At 39.7% G+C, this 21,551-nt stretch overlaps 1 protein-coding gene across 1 annotated transcript in view; it reads right to left on the bottom strand.

Moving 5' to 3' along the window:
* Window positions 1-664: 664 nt before the first annotated feature.
* LOC126354148 (uncharacterized) overlaps window positions 665-21,551 on the bottom strand; it is a 99,788-nt gene continuing 78,901 nt past the window's right edge. The window contains exons 3-5 of the mRNA XM_050003558.1: window positions 7,522-7,671; window positions 1,801-1,856; window positions 665-1,004 (exon numbers count right to left, since the gene is read on the bottom strand). Coding sequence (XP_049859515.1) covers window positions 989-1,004; window positions 1,801-1,856; window positions 7,522-7,671 — 222 coding nt within the window. The 3' untranslated portion in view covers window positions 665-988. The remainder of the gene's footprint in view (window positions 1,005-1,800; window positions 1,857-7,521; window positions 7,672-21,551) is intronic.

Below are 21,551 nucleotides of genomic sequence, written 5' to 3'. Positions count from 1 at the left end.
TATCTCACTGTAAAAAGTAAAATTTCTTCGTAATCTCTGTGTATGATGTCAATGTATGTTAATTATAGGAAACAAATAATTTGACGTAGAATAACTTCGTTCGAGGGAAAGTGGGTACACAAAGAGGTACGATATAAACGTAAAATAATGTTAAAGTGCATTATAACGATAGCATGCCCTTGGAATGCTGTAAGTAGGGTATTAAAAAATTGTAATGACAGAAATGTAACTCGTACAATACAAACTTTTTCATTCACCTGACTCTACAGCCATGGACAGCAAGGCGCCTGTAAACACAGTGGAGAGGATCGAAGAGGTTCAAGTCTTTGGTGACTAACTCACTGTCTGAAGAAAGCTATATTGTATTTATATATTTTATGGACAATGGCCCACTGTCTGTCCTCATTCAAATATTTATGAAGACTAGTAACTTGATGTGTAGGAATCTAGAAACTTTTTCCATTGTAAGGAGGAAATCTGCTGGCAAGTAAAGTACATATTTACTTTTGGTGAATATCTTGATCAGATAAAAACTGTAGTTTTTTGATAAGACGAAATGCCACAATTATATTGGGTTGTTATTCCAATATGAAACCTCCTAGTGAACGAAAATCTCTTGACTCAAGTCTGCTGGTAAATAATACATCAGGAAGTGACTAAGTAATGTTGTGACAATGCCCAATGTCAAGGTTCCATTTATTCGTTTGTTGTTGACTCCTAAACTAGTGCTATCATGTAAGTGAGGAAAACAGTGCTGAAGAGAATTAGCACTGAGAAGTAATACAATTCTGAAAACACTGACAATAAGTTCAAATTTTGAATATTTATTATTTATTACAATCAGTGAAAGTGGAAAAATTCTTACATGTCTAAAACCTATTTTATTTTCATAAAAATATTTTAATTGTAATTTTTAATAAATAATTCAGTATTCATAAATAATTTCATTTTATTTTTGTAGCTAACAAACCAAGTTTGAAAATTTTGCCTACTGCAGATTGCACCTGTAAAAAAGAGACAATGGTCTGATTTACTCCTCTGATAAGGTTTCATGTAGTTTCATAGCAAATTGTCTGTGTTAGTTAAGCGACGGCATTTGCCTCTCTTACAGTCTATTGTTTTAAATGGTTTATATAGTTATCTAAGTTGAAAACGTGGTGGACCAACTAAGATTTCACACTTCCATCAACAATACGAGTCGAGTGACTTTGTGTTTACTTATTTTTCAGTCTATAGCTTTAATGAGAATGAATGACAGGGTACGACGAAAAATGAATGCAAAAATTAAATGGTAATGAAACTGATGGATGATGACATGCAAAAAATTTGTGTTTACTGCATACTTTTATAATATACAATTTTCCACTATTTGAGTGTTACATGTAAGTCAAAATGGCATGAATGGTGTACTTTTTCTAAAATTAAATTTGCCTCCAAAATAAAATAAAACTGATCAACAGTCAGTGCAAGGGATCAGGGAAATGTTACATTACATTGAGAATATTTACACAAAAGTACCGTTTAATAATCTTTCCACGAAATATTCTTAGAGCAGGTGTTTCAAAGTGGTAAAAATAGCTTGTGAGATTGTGAGGTCGCATGAGTTCCCTGTTGCAAGCTGAACAGCCTGCGGTGCCCATACAAACATTGACTGAGTTAAAACTTTTCTTCCATACATTTAACGAGTGTTTAAGCATCATTCATGCCATTTTGAGGTCGTTCGCCAGGCAATGGCGAGCTGTTGCGTGGCGTCCACGGACGTCGAGTTGTGGGCGAACTGCTCAGGAGGAGCGTGCTGACCTGCCGAAGGAGTTGTTGAGCAGGTTGTTGACCGCTCGCAGCACGGTGATGGGGATCTGCAACAGGACACAGCCAGGATCAACTCAGAAAGCATAGTTAAGGGTGCAAACGGCTAATCAGAAGCCGAGATCGAAACTACGGACGTCGCGGGCAGTTGTGACACAGTCACTACCGTTTTACACGTTTTCTTCAGGATCGTAATGACTGATATTCCTAGACGTTGTTCTTTCGATACGCTAAGATCCTTAAAAATGTATTAATTAAAAAAGTTATTAATGGTGTCATTAAATGAACCTAGTAATTTCCTTAACAAAACCCATTTCGAAGTATTTTCCAATGTGTTATAATGTCCCTACTTTTGCTTTTTACCTTTTCCTTTGTTTGGGTTCCTCATTCTGCTGGCTGCACTTATCAGATAGTAGCTAGGTTTAACTGCTCACCAGGACGTCATTTGCCCTTCTGTTAGTGTTCGTTTAGCTTACCGTTTTCATGCACAACACGTGTTTTAGCTTCAGGTAATACAATTATTCATATGCTGGGAAACAATATTCAATTACAAAATTTAAGAAATTCGTTCATATATAACTTACAATCTAAATATTTTTAATTAGGTAATGACGACGTGCTAGGAAGTCGAAACCGGTGATGACACTATTTGTTATCAGAGGCCCAGAAATACAATAAAACAGTTACGTTCCCTATCAAATTTTTCTATAATTTTTAAAATATTTATGATTTGACGGGAAAATTATCTAGAAGGGTTTAAATCAAGACTTTAGCTCCTACGAAAGGCTACTACATCGCTTCAGTTTCATTTTACACTAAGAGGAAAAAAACATTATTGTGACTGACGTCATCACTCGAGTCGATTATGTGACACAGAGGCCATGCCGATTCCAGTTACTATAGAGTTCCTTGTCACAGCAATCATGAATTCCCAATTTTGTAAGGAGTACGTACCGCGATTATTACTCATAATAAAGATATTTGCTGTTTCAGAAAAGGCAGATCCCACTTAGGACATACATTCAGTTTGAAATTTACAATCCGTAGCAGACTACTGAACTCTAAAGACATAGTTAAGCTTTTTTGGAAGAAGGCACTTGACGTTGTTGACAGGGAAACTCTCGACTAAACTGACAAATTTGATCCGTGAAACACCTCGTATAGACAGACTTCAAAAGTAAAGTAGGTGACTGTATTTCTAAGCTGTTTGAAATTAATGCTGGTATAAGATAAGATGATGGCGTATGTGTGTTACAACAAATAGTACCTAAGTGTTTGGAATAAAAAAAAAAGACAAGTACATCAACAAACTTTTCCCAATTATGCTGATGATACTTGAAGTCAACTATTTGACATTTGCAAATTATTTTGCTATACTATCTGAAAATGCAGATGCAGGAATATAGCCCGCACTCTTTAAAGTGATGCCACTAGAGCGGTTATCAGAATAAAATTCATTTTCGAATGACAAGAAATGTAATAAATAAAACGTGAAAACGGAAAAGTAATGTATCATAACACAGTAGTGAAATCAGAACGCCTCTACACAAGTGAATGTCTGCCACTGAATTGTGAACCAAACAAACTAGAAATATTAGAAGAATCATGAAAAAAGTTTAGATCCTATAAACAGCAAAGGCGCCTGGAAACTAAGAGCAGTGAAACAAATAAGGAAAAGACTGATATTATTTGAATGTTTAAACAGGATGATGGACACTGGGATGAGAAAATAGCCGTTCAGGTATCTCTGAGAAATGAAATCAACAACAATCAGTACCCGGGAAGTTAGAAAATTCTTAGAAATACACAACACAAAATAAGAAGGAGCAGCAGAATGAGGTAACTGTAAAAGGAACTTTAAAATTTAGGAGGCTTCAAAGGCAGAAACATAAAAGAACAAGTTTTGAGTGATCTGAAGATAGAAAGAAGACATGGTGAAAACATGAAAAAAAGAGAAAATCGAGATCAAATGAAATTATCACTTGACCTCTAGTTACCCACGAAAAATAAGATGCCATGACTGTTGAATAAAAAAAGAAAAAAAAAACAAAACAAAAACGTGAAATCGGAACCGCTTCAATTCTTTATTAATGTTTGAACATAGTATGCCTACCTCTGCAAATTGATCTCGATATAGACAGGCAATTACTTTTCAGCACTTGATGACAGCACGAATGGTTAGCAAAAGCTCGAGTCATCGCTAACATAGCTTCTGACGACTATGTAAGTATGGTTGACAAATACTGTTTGCTTTTTTTGTCTCTGAATTTTTAACATTTGTTCGGCTGTTCCCACGGATTGCCAACGTTGTCAGTACTGTCACGTGAATTAATTTAGTCACTCTTTCCCTGGCACTATATTAATTCTGGAGAATAGGCAGAAAAAAATGGACAGAGCTGGAATTAGATGTTATGTGATGTACGTTATGTGAGCGCCACGAATAACTAAGAGAATAAATACAACGACGCTGACATTTGCCTACCCGATGGGAATAGAAGTTACCGAAATTTACCACCACGAACAGCTTCTAACGGATTTAAACGTGCTATATGGGCTTCCTCCATCCTTCGCGCTAAGGATTTTCTGCGTTTATTTATAGTCACAATCATTGTGTGTGGTTTGACGCCGTCTTCCATCTTCTCTTATCTTACAGTAAAGTTTTCACCTCAATGTGCGTATTACATTCGTCATCCTTCTTTAACATCCCTTCCCTTTCTCTGTGAGTAGCTGACTTGAAATGTTCAGAAATTGGAGCAACTGTAAGTTCTCTAACTTACAGGTAAACAATTAGTGATAGTTTAATAAAAACAGTTGAGTCAGTTTTTGATATCATTTTGGTGTCCAATCAGTTGCACAGCCAGAGCAGCAGCAAGTTGTTTCTTGCTTCTCTTTTTTTTTTTCGATCGAAAACGTTTTATACTGTCTGACAAGAATCGGGTATTCCGATAAAACTGAAGGGAGCTACCCAATCGACTGAAACAGCAAAAAGTGTACAGATGTTATTGGTGCAAAATTAAGTTGATTTCCTCATTTCCATCTCCCCCTCCTTTCTCCTGCAGATCCCTGAAAATACGAACTATTTCAACAATTTTCACAACACGCGTTTGAGAGATGTTCTAAAGAAAGTTTCCACACTTTTTCTATTGCGTGGACATAATATTTAGTGTTACAAGAGATGACATAATTTTTCAGAAAGTTTTTCATGCATCTAGTGTAATTACCCAGGTGTGTTTAGGTTCTGCTGTCTTCAGCGTTAAACACACTTTGTATACAGTCTGTTTTCGCTTTCTACTGCACTATCTACGTCGACTTCCTACTTCCTACTGTGATAAAGTACGGCTCTACGATCCTATTCCCTGCCCCTGCTTCAGTACCCCACTTTCTAACCCTCCTTTTAATGCAAACGAACTCTCCAGCTCAGCCTCAGCCACTTCATCAACTGGTGCAACACAGCAAAAACGCAGGAATTAACGACAGAAAAAAACCGCCCGAACATTGTTCCCTCGATTCCTCTGTCTGTACCCCGACGGTCTTGTTCACGTATATAGAGATTAAAATTCCTAAAATGAAAATCTACATCTACATCTGCGTTTACGCGACTACTTAGAAATTCACGTTTAAGTGCTTGGCAGAGGGTTCATAGAAGTAATTGTAGACAATCTCTCCGCCTTTCCTCAGTTATGCAGCACGTGGGAAAAATGGGCACATGTATCTTCGAATGTGACCTTTGATGTCTCTCATTTCTTTTAGGATGGTCATTTCTAATGTGAAGACGTGCTTTAACTCACTGAAAATTCGTGTGAAGATCTCACCGCAACAAAAAACACTTTTGTTTTAATGACTGTCACTCAAAATCCTCTTTTTTTGATGTCCTCCATCAGTCATGTCCGGTAAGGATCCCATATCGTGCAGCAGTTCTCCTGGAGAGGACGGACAATTCAAAAGTAGGTAGTCTTTTTAACATACTTGTCGCATCTTCTAAGCGTTGTGTTTTCTATATGATGGTTTCAATCTAAGTCGCTCGCAGTTGTAATATTTAGGTATTGAGTTGAATCGACAACCTTCTGTGATTTATCATGTAACTGAAATATAACGGAATCTTTTGGTACTCATGTGGAGAACCTCACTTTTTATCTAAGTCACTCGCCACTTTTCGCATCGTGTAGATATCTCGCCTAAATCATTTTGTAATTTCTTTCGAGCTTCTGATAACAGCATCATCTATAAAAAATCTAAGAGGGCTTCTCAGATGGTTTCCTAACTCTTTTATATCGATCACGAACAGCAGAGGGCGGAGAACATTTCATTGGGGAACACTAGGTTTCACCTCTGTTTCACTAGAAGACTTCCCGTAAGATACTGTCAACTGTGACCCTTCTGGCAGAAAATCACTAATCCAGTCATATAATTGAGACAATACTCGACAGGCATACCAAAGACCTACTAGGAAGCCTAATACACAATGCATGGAAAGAAATCAACAACGAGGTCATTAGAGTTGGAAAACAAGCTCGGATTTTTTAACGATGGGAAGGGAAAACGGTCACACCCCTTCAAAGAAATCATCTTAGCATTTACCTCGAGCGATCAAGGGAAGGAAAATCTAAAATTGAATGGTCGGACGCGAATTTGAATAATCGGTCACCCGAATTTGAGTCCAATGTGCTAACAACTGTGGCACTCTGTTCGGTTCGAAGATACACACATCTGCTTCCATGAACAGGCTGAAAGTGGTAACTAAATCTCGGAACCCCTATCCACGTCACCCTCGCCCTTTCAAACGCAGAAAGTGCCTTAACCCTTCCGTTAGTTATATTAATACTTCTGATTGCTTGGATGACATGCGATTCCCAAGCCTTCCATACACAAGTATCTGATCCTGTACCAGCTCATAAAGTACCGACACGTCTTGAAACACACTTTAACATAACATTCTCTCCAGTGTTTCCGTAACCAGACTCGTCACTAAACCCGCATCTCGTGGTCGTGCGGTAGCGTTCTCGCTTCCCACGCCCGGGCTCCCGGGTTCGATTCCCGGCGGGGTCAGGGATTTTCTCTGCCTCGTGATGGCTGGGTGTTGTGTGATGTCCTTAGGTTAGTTAGGTTTAAGTAGTTCTAGGGGACTGAAGACCATAGATGTTAAGTCCCATAGTGCTCAGAGCCATTTGAACCATTTTTTTTTTTTTGAACTCGTCACTGACAGTTACCCGACGCCCTCTCAATCACGATTTCAACACCAGTAACATCGTGGCATACGTGTACCCAAACCCTTGCCTTACAAAAATTTATTTTGGACTGTAAGCCAAATTCTGATAAGTGGCAACCTAGTCATTACTTGGCATTTCTCCAACGGGGGAATGAAAATTACTAAAATTTTGTTTTCTTTCTGTAGGATTTATCTACTCTCAGTATTGCTATATTTCAGTTTCCTTTCAGTATGTATTTAAAAATGTACGCCACTTATACAGACGTTAAGTGCTGTATGTTGGCGGCAAAGTAACTGAAATTAATTTTTTCGTTTATGCAGAAATTTTTAATTTTTACTTGATCGCTTATCACTGGCATTACCTACATTCTGAGAAATGGAGTTTGATAACGACGACACTTGAAAACAGTGCATTGACGTTTTAATTTTTAATGGCAGGTTCTTAGAACAAAAATATTACGTATGAAATAGTATAGCGGAAAACACTCAGACATGATCGCTAGGCTTACCTGGAAAATATCATTCATTATCCTGGAGAACATTGAGGTCCTTGTTGTCGGGACTGTTGTGGATGTAGGGGCTTCAGTTGTGAAGTCCGACACACTACTGGAGTTTGTGCTGACGCTGGTCGGCGCTGGGGAATTGCTCACGTCAATACCCTGAAACAAATAACGTCCCACCTCAGTCGGAACCTCTGCGAAATTGAAGCACGAGTGTAAAGATGTTTTCAGTCACACCAGAATTTTAGGAAGACATAGTAGGTACAGTAAAACAGTAGCAAATACGAATACGACAACAACAAAAAATATTGGAGTATAGGGTTTTCCGTTATTGTATTACGCAGCTCAACACAACTCTCAAAAATTGTCGATAATACAGGTTTTGAAATTTTTATAGTGTCTGTAACACCCTAAGGAGAGGTCCATTTTTCTACAGGCACCGTGGCTTTGTCGTAGAAGGCTCACCTGCCACGAGAGTAATCCGGCTTCGATTGGCAGGCGATACATTAAAGAAGTAATTGAGGGCACGGAGAACAAGTACTACTCTGCGATGAAGAGGTTGCTACAAGGGACGAATTAGTTCCGAGCTATACCAAACAACTGTAAAAAGTTCTTTTCACATATTCTGTAGCTGAAGGAAATAATAAATATCTATATTCTTTGAAGATTACTGTTTTGTTGCAAATAAGGGTTAGGTAGATACAAAATTCTGACCAGCGCAAATACGTACGTGTGACACGTAGTAGGTGGTTTTTAAAAAGCAAATAAAAGTTGTTTCTCCTTGAAAATACCTTCTGCATTATAAATTAATTATTAAATTACAATACGTGGTCAATAACTGCCCCCTAAGCGTCCAACATACCGTCGAGTTAATAATTTTTATGATGTGTGCAACGGATATATACCAAGTTTCAGCTCTTATCTTCAATAGGATTTACGAAATAGGTAACTAAGTAAATAGCTGATAAGCGGTATGGATCATTTACCCTGTAAATCGTTTCACTAATAGACTAAGGACTGGAATTTAATTTGCGAAGTGTACGGAACTCCATACCGAGCGAGGTGGTGCAGTGGTTAGGACATTGGACTCGCATTACGGAGGACGACGGTTCAAACCCACAGGCCTCCGTCCATCGTGATTTAGGTTCCCCGTGATATCCCTAAATCACTTCAGACAAATGCCGGGATGGCTCATTTGAAAGGGCACGGCCGCCTTCCTTCCCCATCCTTCCCGAATCCAATGGGACCGACGGCCTTGCTGTTTGGTTCCCTCCTCCGAATCAACCAACCAACCAACGAACTTCATGGAAATGCCTGGTAATAAGGCTAGCGGCGGAACACTACGGTTGATGCGGTTGCCATGCTACAGGATTGAAGAGGCGACTAACAAGTTGGTAGAATGCTACAAAGAAAATACGCTGGACGACGTAAAACGAAAAATAAAGCTTTCTGGATATAATAGTTAAAGAGTGTATGACGATTGTGTCTCAAAACGTAACAAATAAGTTAATTTAACATAATAGCGAGAAATACAACTGTTCTCGCAATATTTATGACAAAGGCGCAAGTTCTTCGTTAGAAAATAAACCAACTTATAAAAAAAGTACAGAGCACTTCATGTACCGTGCAATACAAAACGAGCTGTATACTTCTTAAATACTTCTTATATACAGCCTTTGCCTCTTCCATCTATCACTTACATTTTCCCGTCTGCCCTCAAACAAATAACCAAAAACGTGGACCCTGAGGAGACTATTTTGCCCACTACACTTTTTGGAACCTCATGTTCTTAATGTTCTCTCCATCAACCCATAAAAGAGATCTTTGACTTTCTTTTAACATTGTCTTCTTCTCGCTTTCCGAATAAGTGTTTCCTCCATTGTAGGACTTTCATACTCTAAAAGAGAAAATAGATATTAAATTTATGTTGGCTGTTTCATCATTATACTCGATAAACAAACTTAAACGAGAAAAACATGGAGAAGAAAGCTCATTAGCCTGGTTCAAGATGCCACCTTGCGATTTACGTTAAATAATCTATCTCGGAGACAACACGGAATTTGTATTTTTATATTTTTATATCGTCGATAAAATAGACTTTGTAGTTATTCAAGAGTATTTAACACTCCAATACAATTTCATTATTTCGAAGAAACCAGTATGGCTCTGTGGTAGAATCCTCGTCTGCCATTTGGTTGGCCCAGGTTAGATTCTGAGATGCAAATGTGCAAGTTCTGTGAAAATTACAGTGTACGTAAAACACATATAGACGGAAAAAAGTCGTTAGCGGTCAAGTCTGGTAATCACTAAATTGCTGATTCGATACTCGCTTTGGTTACTTTTTCATTTTTCCCTTTCAATTCGACTACCGACGTCATTTAAATTTACAATTCCTAAAGCGTATGCTAATTAAAACACCTAATTGTAATTTTCATGAAAAATGCGGAACTTCTTACTTCTAATTACACAATGCGCACTAAACGCAGTTTTCATAGCAAGTATATATTCTTAATTTCAGATCTTCACTAAACTATTCTTAATAAAAGTAGTTTAAATGAGAAACACTACAAAGGAAAGTATTCTTCTTCATGTATTTTACAGTTCATATAAATGCTCGTAGAACTTTTTGCACCTTTGTTTAAAAACTTACGCCATCCCAGAATCGTTTCTGGGCCGCCCAACTGGCAAGCGAGGATTCTGTCACACAGCCACTCTGTTCCTCCGATTGAATGAACAAATATTAGGTTATTGAACACACTCTATAAACTTCGAAGTAGAATTTCTTGAATTCTTGAGGTTGATTGTTATTTCAGTGCTCAACTTCATGTAACATAAATATAAAAAATACAAAATCCTGATTGCTGTGCGGTCTCCGTGTTATGTCGTTTAACGTGAATCGCGAGATGGTTCTTTGAACCAGCTTACGGTATTTTCCTTCTCCGTATCTGCGCAGTTTTTCGCGTATAATGATCACAAAGTGAACGGAAATTTAATACCTAACTTTTCTTCCAGAGTACGAAAAGATTCATCGTCCTAGAATGGGGGTAACAATCGGAAAGTAATAAGAAGACAATGTCAACAGAGCAGACAACGATCTCTTTTATGGGTCGATGGTAGTGAGCAATACTAACAACAGGTTGAGAGTAGGTGTACGAGATAGACCTCGCACATAGTATAGCCTTCTAAGTTGGTTTAGATTCTGACGAAGAACTTGCACATTTGTCATAAATATCGTGAGAACTGCCATATTTCTCGCTCCTGTCTTTAATCAAGTTATTTGTTACGTTTTGAGACGAAACCGGCATATTATCTCCAAATATGATGTGCAGCACCGGTTGAGTATTTATTTCTTTCGTTCAAAATATTGTCTATTCAATACTCTGAAACCTTGTTTGTCGCCTTTCAAGCCTGTATCAAGGCAACCACATCATCCGCCGTGTTGCCCTGCTAGCATAAAAATCAGGCGTTTTCATTGAGTGGCTTGCCTTACACTCTGCAAATCAAATTTTAGTCCACAACCTAAAAGTGATGTAGAAACGAATTACAGGGTGAACGACTCACACAATACTATCAGTTATTTATTTAGTTACCTGTTTCATAAATCTTATTCAAGATCAGTATCGGAGCTTGGTATTCATCCTCTGACAGCTATTGTACACTTCATCAACTTTATTAACGTTGCTGTAGTTAGGGGAACGTTACTCAGTGCTTATAGCAATTTAATAACTCTTTCATAATGAAGAATTTCTTTTAAAGGAGAAACAACTTTTATGCGATTTTCAAAAGCCTGCTGCTGTCTGTCAGACGTTTTATTTCCGTTGATAAAGTTTCAAAGAGATTCGAAGCTATATAATCATTTTTTGTACCAAAGCTATAGTCATCAAAGAATAAATAACTATTATTTACTTCAAAAATATAGAATATATGAAAAGGAGTTTCTTTCTTTTATATTTTCAATTTTAAGTCGCTAGACTTGAGTCTAGTTTGATGCAGCCCGCAACAACTTCTTCCCTTGCAACCAGCTCTCCATCTCAAGAGGAGTACTGGACCTTGTACCCTCAAAATTGTTCAAATGGCCCTGAGCACTATGGGACTTAATATCTATGGTCATCAATCCCCTAGAACTTAGAACTACTTAAACCTAACTAACCTAGGGACATCACACAACACCTTCTACCCTCAATTATATCTTTAACGTATACCAATCCCTGTTTTACCTTACAGTTTTCATTTTCTACAGATCCCTCTAGTATGACGGAAGCTACTGTCTCATGTCTAAACACACGTCTTATAATCCTGTCCCTTACTGTCAGTGTGACTCTGCGGAACACCTCCCATATCCTTGTCTTACAGGTTCACCTGCTTTTCAGTATCCTTCTGTTGTTGTGGTCTTCAGTCCTGAGACTGGTTTGATGCAGCTCTCCATGCTACTCTATCCTGTGCAAGCTTCTTCATCTCCCAGTACTTACTGCAACCTACATCCTTCTGAATCTTCTTAGTGTAGTCATCTCTTGGTCTCCCTCTACGATTTTTACCCTCCACACTGCCCTCCAATACTAAATTGGTGATCCCTTGATTCCTCAGAACATGTCCTACCAACCGATCTCTTCTTCTGGTGAAGTTGTCCCACAAACTTCTCTTCTCCCCAATCCGATTCAATACTTCCTCATTAGTTACGTGATCTACCCATCTAATCTTCAGCATTCTTCTGTAGCACCACATTTCGAAAGCTTCTATTCTCGTCTTGTCCAAACCATTTATCGTCCATTTTTCACTTCCATACATGGCTACACTCCATACAAATACTTTCAGAAAGGACTTCCTGACACTTAAATCTATAACCAATGTTAACAAATTTCTCTTCTTCATAAACGCTTTCCTTGCCATTGCCAGCCTACACTTTATATCCTCTCTACTTCGACCATCATCAGTTATTTTGCTCCGCAAATAGCAAAACTCCTTTACTACGTTAAGTGTCTCATTTCCTAATCTAATTCCCTCAGCATCACCCGACTTAATTCGTCTACATTCAATTATCCTCGTTTTGCTTTTGTTGATGTTCATATTATATCCTCCTTTCAAAACACTATCCATTCCGTTCAACTGCTCTCCCAAGTCCTTTGCTGTCACTGACAGAATTACGATGTCATCGGCGAACCTCAAAGTTTTTATTTCTTCTCCTTGGATTTTAATACCTACTCCGAATTTTTCTTTTGTTCCCTTCACTGCCTGCTCAATATACAGATTGAATAACATCGGGGAGAGGCTATAACCCTGTCTCACTCCCTTCCCAAACACTGCTTCCCTTTCGTGTCCCTCGACTCTTATAACTGCCATCTGGTTTCTGTACAAATTGTAAATAGCCTTTCGCTCCCTGTATTTTACCCCTGCCACCTTCAGAATTTGAAAGAGTATTCCAGTCAACATTGTCAAAATCTTTCCCTAAGTCTACAAATGCTACAAACGTTGCTGGCCGGTGTGGCCGAGCGGTTCTGGGCGCTTCAGTCTGGAACCGCGCGACCGCTACGATCGCAGGTTCGAATCCTGCCTCCGGCATGGATGTGTGTGATGTCCTTAGGTTAGTTAGGTTTAAGTAGTTCTAAGTTCTAGGGGACTGATGACCACAGATGTTAAGTCCCATAGTGCTCAGAGCCATTTGAAACATTTTTTTTTTTTGCTACAAACGTAGGTTTGCCCTTCCTTAATCTAGCTTCTAAGATAAGTCGTAGGGTCAGTATTGCCTCACGTGTTCCAACGTTTCTACAGAATCCAAACTGATCTTCCCCGAGGTCGACTTCTACTAGTTTTTCCATTCGTCTGTAAAGAATTCGCGTTAGTATTTTGCAGCTGTGACTTATTTAACTGATAGTTCGGTAATTTTCACATCTGGCAACACCTGCTTGCTTTGGGATTGGAATTATTATATCCTTCTTTAGCATTAAATTTCAAACGCTTCGATTCTCATCTTTTCCAGTTTTTCCACTGTTCATGAGTCACTATCATGCAATGCTGTGTTGCGAACATACGTCCTCAGAAATTTTTTCCTCAGATTTAGACCTATGTTCGATTCCGTAGACTTCACTTGGCCAGGAACTCTCCACTTCTCTATGCTAATCTTCTTTTTATGTACTATTTGCCTCTTCCGCCATAGATTATTTTGCTTCCAAGATAGCAGAGTTCAGTAACTTCGTCTACTGCTTTATGGTCAATTCCGATATTAAGTTGACCGTATATATGCTACTCCTCGTTACTGTCCCCTTTGTTCGGTTCACTTTCAATCCATAACCTGTACTTATTAGAATATTCATTCCTTCAATAGGTCCTGTAATTCTTCCACTGGCGACAGCGATGTCATCAGCTAATTTCACCCTGAATTTTAATCCTACTCTTGAATCTTTCTCTTTTTCCGTCACTTCTTGTTCTATGTATAGACTGAACAGGAAGGTCGAAAAACTGCATCCCGGTATTACAGCGTTTTCACTCCGACCAATTTAATCTTTGTCCTGTCCTATGCTCCGTCATTCTCTTGTCCTGTTGCTTACTCATATTTTTCTGAGAATTTGCACCATCTTACGTTGTTGAACGCTTTTTCTCGATCCATAGATTCTGTGAATATGTTCTTTTTTCCTTATGCTTTGCTTCCATTATAAATCACAACGTCAGAACTGCATCTCTTGGGCCTATACCTGTCCTAAAGTCAAACTGATCGTCATATAATAGATCCTCAATTGTATTTTTCATTGTTCTGAGTACTGTTCATGTAGTATCTTCGCTGAATCAGCTCTTAAGTAGTCTGAGGGATAACTTTTGCTCTTGTCTGCCCTTGCCATCTTCTGGGATGTGTGGATGAAACTTTTCTGAAAGTCTGATGGTATGTCACCAGTCGCATGGAACCTATACGACAACATGTATAAATCTCTGTTGGTCCATCATGGCCAGGGTACATTGGCTGGTAAGAAATTTTAAATGTCGATAGAATTCACCAACAGCTGTATACTTTGAGGTATTTTATTTTATTCAGAAAGTAACCGGTTTCGGCATTTCATTTTGCCATCTTAAGGTCCCATATGATTTTATTTAAATAAGCGATATCCAGTGATTTATGGCGCTATGTGATAAGTTCGTTTATTTGGATAAAAACGTATGGGAAATGAGGAAGGCAAAATGAAATGTCGAAACTGGTTGCTTTCAGAATAAAATGAAATACCTTAAAATACACAGCTGTTTGTGAAGTTTATTGACATTGAAAAAATCCTTGTATAGATGTTCGATTGAACTTCCCATGATGATTTTAGAAATTCTGACGGAATGTTATTGATTCCTTCTGCCTTATTTCGTCGAAAGTCTTCCAAAGCCTTGTTGAAATCTGACGCTGATACTAGATTCTTTTTCTCTGGCTTATCGATTATCGTTTCTTCTTCTGCTATGCCGTCAGACAAGTCCTCTCCCGCTGAGGTCTTCAGTGTTTCTTCTCACCTATTTGCCCTTCCTCTGCATTTAACAGTGAAATTCCATTCTCACTCTTACTGTTGACGCTCTGGCTTTTTCATTTCACTGAAGGATGCTTGGACTTTTCTATATGCTGAATCAATCTTTACGACGATCATTCTTTTCGGTTTCTTCACTTTTTTCTGTAGCCATTTCACCTTGACTTTCCTGTAACTTCTGTTTATTTCATTTCTAAGTGCCTTATATGGTAGTATTGGATTTTCTCCCTGTATTGGATTTTCACTCAAGTATTTCTTCTGCTGCCCGAGGTTTCTTCGCAGTTGTCATTTTTAGTTGCGTCCATTTCTCCCTAGTGTGATATTTACTATCGCGATTTCTACAGCCTTACAAAATTGCAAAAGTGTCTCATCATTCCTCAGTACTTCAACATCCCACTTCTTTCCACATCTATTCTTTCGAACGATTCTCTTAAACTTTAGCCTCCTCTTCATCTACGTCTGGTCCCTAGGTATGCCTTAGAGTCCGGTATCTGTTTTTACGCAACCTTTTTCTCACCACGATGTAATTCAGCAGAAATCGTCTCATGTCTGTAGGCCTTCTCCAAGTATACCTCCTTGTCTTGTGAATTTTGAATTGTGCATTCTCTATTACTAGCTGAAATCTGTTGCAGAAACCAATTAAGCTTTCTCCCGTTTCAATCTGACTAGGAAGTCCGCATTCGCCCTTAACTGTGTTTTCTATTCCTTCCCCTACAACTACATTTCAATCCCACATGATAATCTAATCATCCCTTTACATATTGAATTATCCGTTCATTATCCTTATAAAGAGAAAACATATCTTCGTCTTGTGCTTGTGACGCCGGCATGTATACCTGATCTATTATTATTGGTGTTACTTTGCTGTCAATTCTGATGAGGAAAACTCAACCACTGAAATGTCCATTATAATACACTCTCTATGCTACCTACCTCTACCTGTATATAATCAATCCTACTCCCGTTTCTGTTGCTGTTCATATTACTCTAACGTCTACCAGAGTTCCGTCCACAGGGTACGTGGTAACAGCACTACTCGAGGACTGGATTAGGTGGAGTGCCGCGGCTTGCCAAAAATCGTGCACTCGGACGCCACAGCGGGATTCCCTGCGTATGGACGGCAAAAATGCCGTCCCGTGCCTATTTTCGGTAGTAAACTGACGTCAAAGAAAGGCAACTTAGCAACACTGTATTCACATGTGTGACAAGTACCTTCACTCAATACTGTGTTTCTGTGCTGTTAAGATACTTCAATGGGAAGTTTTTCTTCATTCAGTACTGAGTTTCTGTGCTGCCGAGTTACTGGAGTGGATAGTTTATTGCGTTAGATACTCGAGTTCGAGATTTTGATTCCCAGCCTAGTTTTCTTCTGTTTTTTTTTTTTAATTTTCTTTTTCGCACTGCATGGCTTCTTAATCGTATACAGACGTTATAGCGGGTATTGTACAAGACACGTTCAATTATTTAATCCTAAGTCAGAAGAGAGAACAGTCGATTTTATTAGTGCACTTTTAAACGCGTATTCAGTATACAAAGACTTTTCAGTATGTGGCAAGAATGTTAAACCTAGTTGCCATCCCTTTCAGACCAGCGCACCCAAACGGTATATTGTAGCGGCATAATGTACAGTTCACACCACAGATGCCTTGACGAATGTACAGACACATTACTTCCTGTTACCTGATTTGTCATCCGCAGAACATGAGTGGGATGCGATGGGTTAACGTAGATTTCCATACCAGCTGTCAATCAGCGATAAATGAAATGAAATAGATTGTATTTCAACTATGGAAAGTATGCTCAAGATGTTCAAATAACTTACGGGTTTGCTGCCGGGTGACGTCGTCGACCACCTCCGATATTTCGACAGGAGCACGCCCTGCCATTCTCAAGCCACAAGGCATTTGTGCCTTGAGAATGGCAGGGAGTGCTCCTGTCGAAATATCGGCGGTGGTCCACGACGTCACCCGGCAGCAAACCCGTAAGTTATTTGAACATTCAATTCGCCGGGAAAAGTTAAGGTCTCATATCCTCAAGATATTCCGGGAGGGAAAGAGCGCTGGTCTCCGGCACGAATCCGCCCGGCGGATTTGTGTCAAGTTCTGTTGAGCCGGCCAGTCTGTGGACAGTTTTTAGACGGTTTCCATCTGCCTCGGCAAATGCGGGCTGGTTTCCTTTGTTCCGCCTCAGCTACATTATGTCGGCGATTGCTGCGCAAACAAGTTCTCCACGTACGCGTACACCACCATTACTCTACCACGCAAACATAGGGGTTACGCTCGTCTGGTGTGAGACGTTCAGACGTTCCCTGGGAAGGGGGGGGGGGGGGGTAACCTTGGGTTCGGTGTGGGGCGGCGGAGGGGTGAAGTGTACTGCGGTAGTCGTCGTGGGGTTGTGGACCACTGCGGCTGCGGCGGGGACGGAGCCTCTCCGTCGTTTCTAGGTCCCCGGTTAACATAACATACATAATACAAAATCCTCAAGATGGCATTCGAAAGTTTGCTTCGATGCAACAGCATATACAAGATTTGATTCTTACCCGTGTGAGTCGTACAAATATTGATGATTGATCTTAGTTAAGAATGGAATGAAAATTTAACTATTTAATATTGGTATATGATATACATTCAAACAAAGTTTGATAAATATCGGACTGGCGCTTCATGGCATAAGACTTTTCAATTTCTGGCAATGTAGTGTATCAACTTCTACGACATATCACAAATGTTTGTATTAGCTCATGTTGGCAGCAGTTAAATAGTGGGAGACGCCAGTACCGTAACTATCTACCTACAGTGCCTGAAAAGTGCAGAAGGGTGGGCTGAGAATAGAGACGATATGCAGTAAGGGTTACATTAAGCCCGTCCAGCTAGCCGCGCGGTCTAACGTGCTGACGTGCTGCTGCCCGTGTGGAAAGGCGTACGAGCCCCGGCATGAATCCCGGCTGATTAGCGTCGTGGTACGGTGTGCCGGCCAGCCTGTGGATGGTTTCTAAGGCGGTGGTTTACCATCTATCATGGCGAATGCGGGCGGGTTCCCTTTATACCGCCTCAGTTACACTGTATCGACGATTGCAGCGCAAACACAGTTCCCACGTACGCGTGCACCATAATTATTCTACCACGCTAACACATGGGGTTACACTCATGTGAGAGGGTCCCGGAGGGGGGTGGGGGTTCCACTGGGGGGGGGGGGGGGGGCGAACCGCTCAATAACCCTGGGTTCGGTGTGAGGCGGCGGTGGGGTGGTTGGACTGCCGTGGCCTGTTGTTGTCTAGATTCCTGCATGACCGAGTAAACGAGCACAAAATACGACATGGGACGAGCACACACTAACTGGATAAGATGCCCGCACTAGTTCTAGTGACTGAGCATAGATGCCGTAATCGAATACGTAGCACGTAACTTCAAACACATTACACGTGTCATTATCTGTGTGAGACTGCAGCCAATATGGGCTTCTCATTTGTGGTGTGTCTCTCTCTGTAATCATGCAACCCGAGGAAGCCAGTGCAGTAAGACGTAAGACAGAAACCAACGTTTACGCATTGAAGAAACGGGAAGGTCTAAAAAGCCAATTATGGAGTAAGTTTCTGTTGGTTGTAGACGAAAACAGTGCGTCTACTGGGTACGTATCGTGCATAAACTGCTCCACATTATTGTGTTTCCAATTGGGAACCACTCATTTAAAGAAACACAGTTGTAAGAAACCTCACAAACATATAGCTCCTTCAGGGATACCGGCAGTTATAAAGAACAGTATTACAGCAAAGTGTGTTGGAATGTGTGCTAAGGATATGAGACCTTTTAATGCTGTTTCTGGTGAACGTTTCAGAGAACTATACCAAGAATTAATACATCTAGGTGCGCATTATGGAGACGTTAACACAGAAATGTCATGCCACATCTCTCTACTATAAGCAGACATGTCAAAGAACAAGGTGATGCAATACGAAACAGTATAATGCCTTCTGTTATTTCGGAAGTTATTAATAAAACATGTGCTGCGACAGTTGATATGTATACTGATTCGCATAATCAGGTTCACTATTTGACGCTTACAACACATAACATTAACACAGATTGGTCTCTTGTGAAAAATGTTTTATTTACAATAAAACTGCCGGCGTTAAGAAGACGGTAGTAAATGTTATGAAAGAAATTGAAGAGAGGATGGCTGATTCGGACATTACGCCGGACATGTTACACAGTTTTTTTGTCTCCGACCAGGGTGCAAATGTAATACAAGCTTTGGAAAATCACGAAAGGATTCCTTGTGCTGTTCATTGTATAAACACAGCACTTAGCCATACTTTCGATTAAGATAACTTCTTGTTAAATCATGCCCCGAACATCACATCAACAATAAATATTGCAAAATGCATTGTAAGGTACATGAAGAAAAGTGACCTCTGCTCGTCTTTGAAATCATCGTTGAAATAAGAGGTCTGCACACGCTGGAAGAGCTTGTACACTATGGTGGAATCCTTACGCACTCAGTATAACGAAGCTGCTGCTTTGCTGACGGAAAAGGACTCCGCTTACAGATTGCAAGGATATGATAATGAGCTAGCAGGAAAAATTGTGTATTTTTTGAGTCTATTCAAAGAGGCCACAGATGAATTAGAAGGCGAAAAACAACGGACAATCTAGTCAGTTCTTCTTTGGTTTCTCAAACTGCAATAGAATTGCAGTGTCAATGACACTGTCAGGTGAGTAATTACTGCAGTTAAAATCACTGTTTCATTATGATTGACGATATATTTATAATTAACTAGCGTAATTGATGTTTACTAACAGATGTGTATTTTTTAACAGGAGGTACAAAGGATTAAAAATCGAGCCTTGACTTTCGTTTTTGAGAAGATTGTGACCACTTCCAGACATAAAATTGTTACGTTTCTTTGGCCGTATTTCCATGATCTTAATATGCTTGAAATAAATGAACAGCAGGAAATTCTTAGCAATGTGCGACAAATGTGTGCTACTTACGCAGGTACAACATGAAATCACTAACATAATCATTTTTGCATAGTTAGTGGATTATGTACTATAGAGAAACGGGAATGTTATAATTCGTATAATATTTCATTTACGTAAAACACCTCGTTTTTACGGGAACATTTCGATTATTTCCACATCAGTTCTGTATTACTTGTCTCTTTTGTTTATTATCATAGATCCTTCAAGTACTGTGTCATCACCACCCTGAAAGAGAGATCGTCTCAAGGAATGGAGGAACAATAGATCATCCGCAACAGATGAAATAGATCTCTACATTTTAATGCACGCCGGAGATGATGATGATGATGACATCTTAAAGTGGTGGAGCAGACATGAAACAGATCTGCCAGGCCAGTCTGCAGTTGCAAGACGTATTTTATGTATACCTGCAAAAAGCTGACGTAGTGAAAGATGCTTTAGTAAAGCCAGCATGTTACTAACAAATCACCGCAGCTAATGAAATTAGGAACGCGTTAGTGATTTACTGCTGATCAACAATAACTATAATTTGGTTTCTGTTGCAAACAAGTGAAAAGAATTACAAGTTACGTCTGTAAATGTTTAATGTTCTTTGTATGCCTTATTTACGAAGATGGTTGTCTTTTGGATAACAGGGACAGCACGTATTTAATGTTTCCTATTAATGAAAGGAAAAATAATATCTTCTGTTTGGAAATGAGACTCTTCTTTTATCCGCGATTGTGTTGAAATATCATTTTACTTTCCAAGTGCTTTGCGAATTTAACTGCGTTACGTACCTGTTCTTGGAAACGTTACTTTTGTATTAAAAGAGAGAGAGACAGAGGTAAATACATTGTGTGTGTGTGTGTGAGTGTGGGAGTGTGTGAGTGAGTGCCAGACAGACAGACAGACGAAAAGGCGTTGGATTTGTACAGTACAGTGCAGTGAGCCAGGACGAGGCGAGGTGAGACGTCAGCGGTGACCGGTCATGCTCGATTATCCGCGTGTCCGGAATCCGGACATCAGACATGGGGCGAGTACGTGACAGAGCCGAGTCAAGTGGGGCCCGACACGAGCGGCTCGGTCGCCCCGTCAACAGGCGAGCCGTGACCGGTCAAACATTGAGCGTTGCAGCACTCTACTGTGGTGTTGTGTACCACTGAGGGCTACGGTGGGACGAAGGCTTACCTTCGTTTCTAGGTCCCTGGTTTAATACAGTACAATACAAGGGTAACATTGCTTACAGCGATACAACACCGGTTTACGGGTATCCGCGGCTTGTAAGTGATACTCAAGTGGGTAATTACAACGGAAGTCGTGGGTCATTCCTTTAGAGACGTTGAAAATAAAATTAGTTTAATGACAGCATACATAAAGCCATTTAAGCAATCATTTCTTGTTAACAATATTAGCTTATACCCAAGAATAAGCAGCTTCCACTCAGTTAATACTTGGCAGAAATCAAACCTGAATTTGGATCGGACTTCCTTAACACTTGTGCAGGAAGGTGTGCAGTATACTACTGCACCTACACTCCTGGAAATTGAAATAAGAACACCGTGAAGTCATTGTCCCAGGAAGGGGAAAC

Source organism: Schistocerca gregaria, chromosome 3 (assembly GCF_023897955.1).
Source record: "Schistocerca gregaria isolate iqSchGreg1 chromosome 3, iqSchGreg1.2, whole genome shotgun sequence".
In the NCBI taxonomy this organism is placed as follows: Eukaryota; Metazoa; Arthropoda; class Insecta; order Orthoptera; family Acrididae; genus Schistocerca; species Schistocerca gregaria.
Note: the sequence above shows the minus strand (reverse complement) of the source record. Positions and strands in the feature narration are given on the sequence as shown.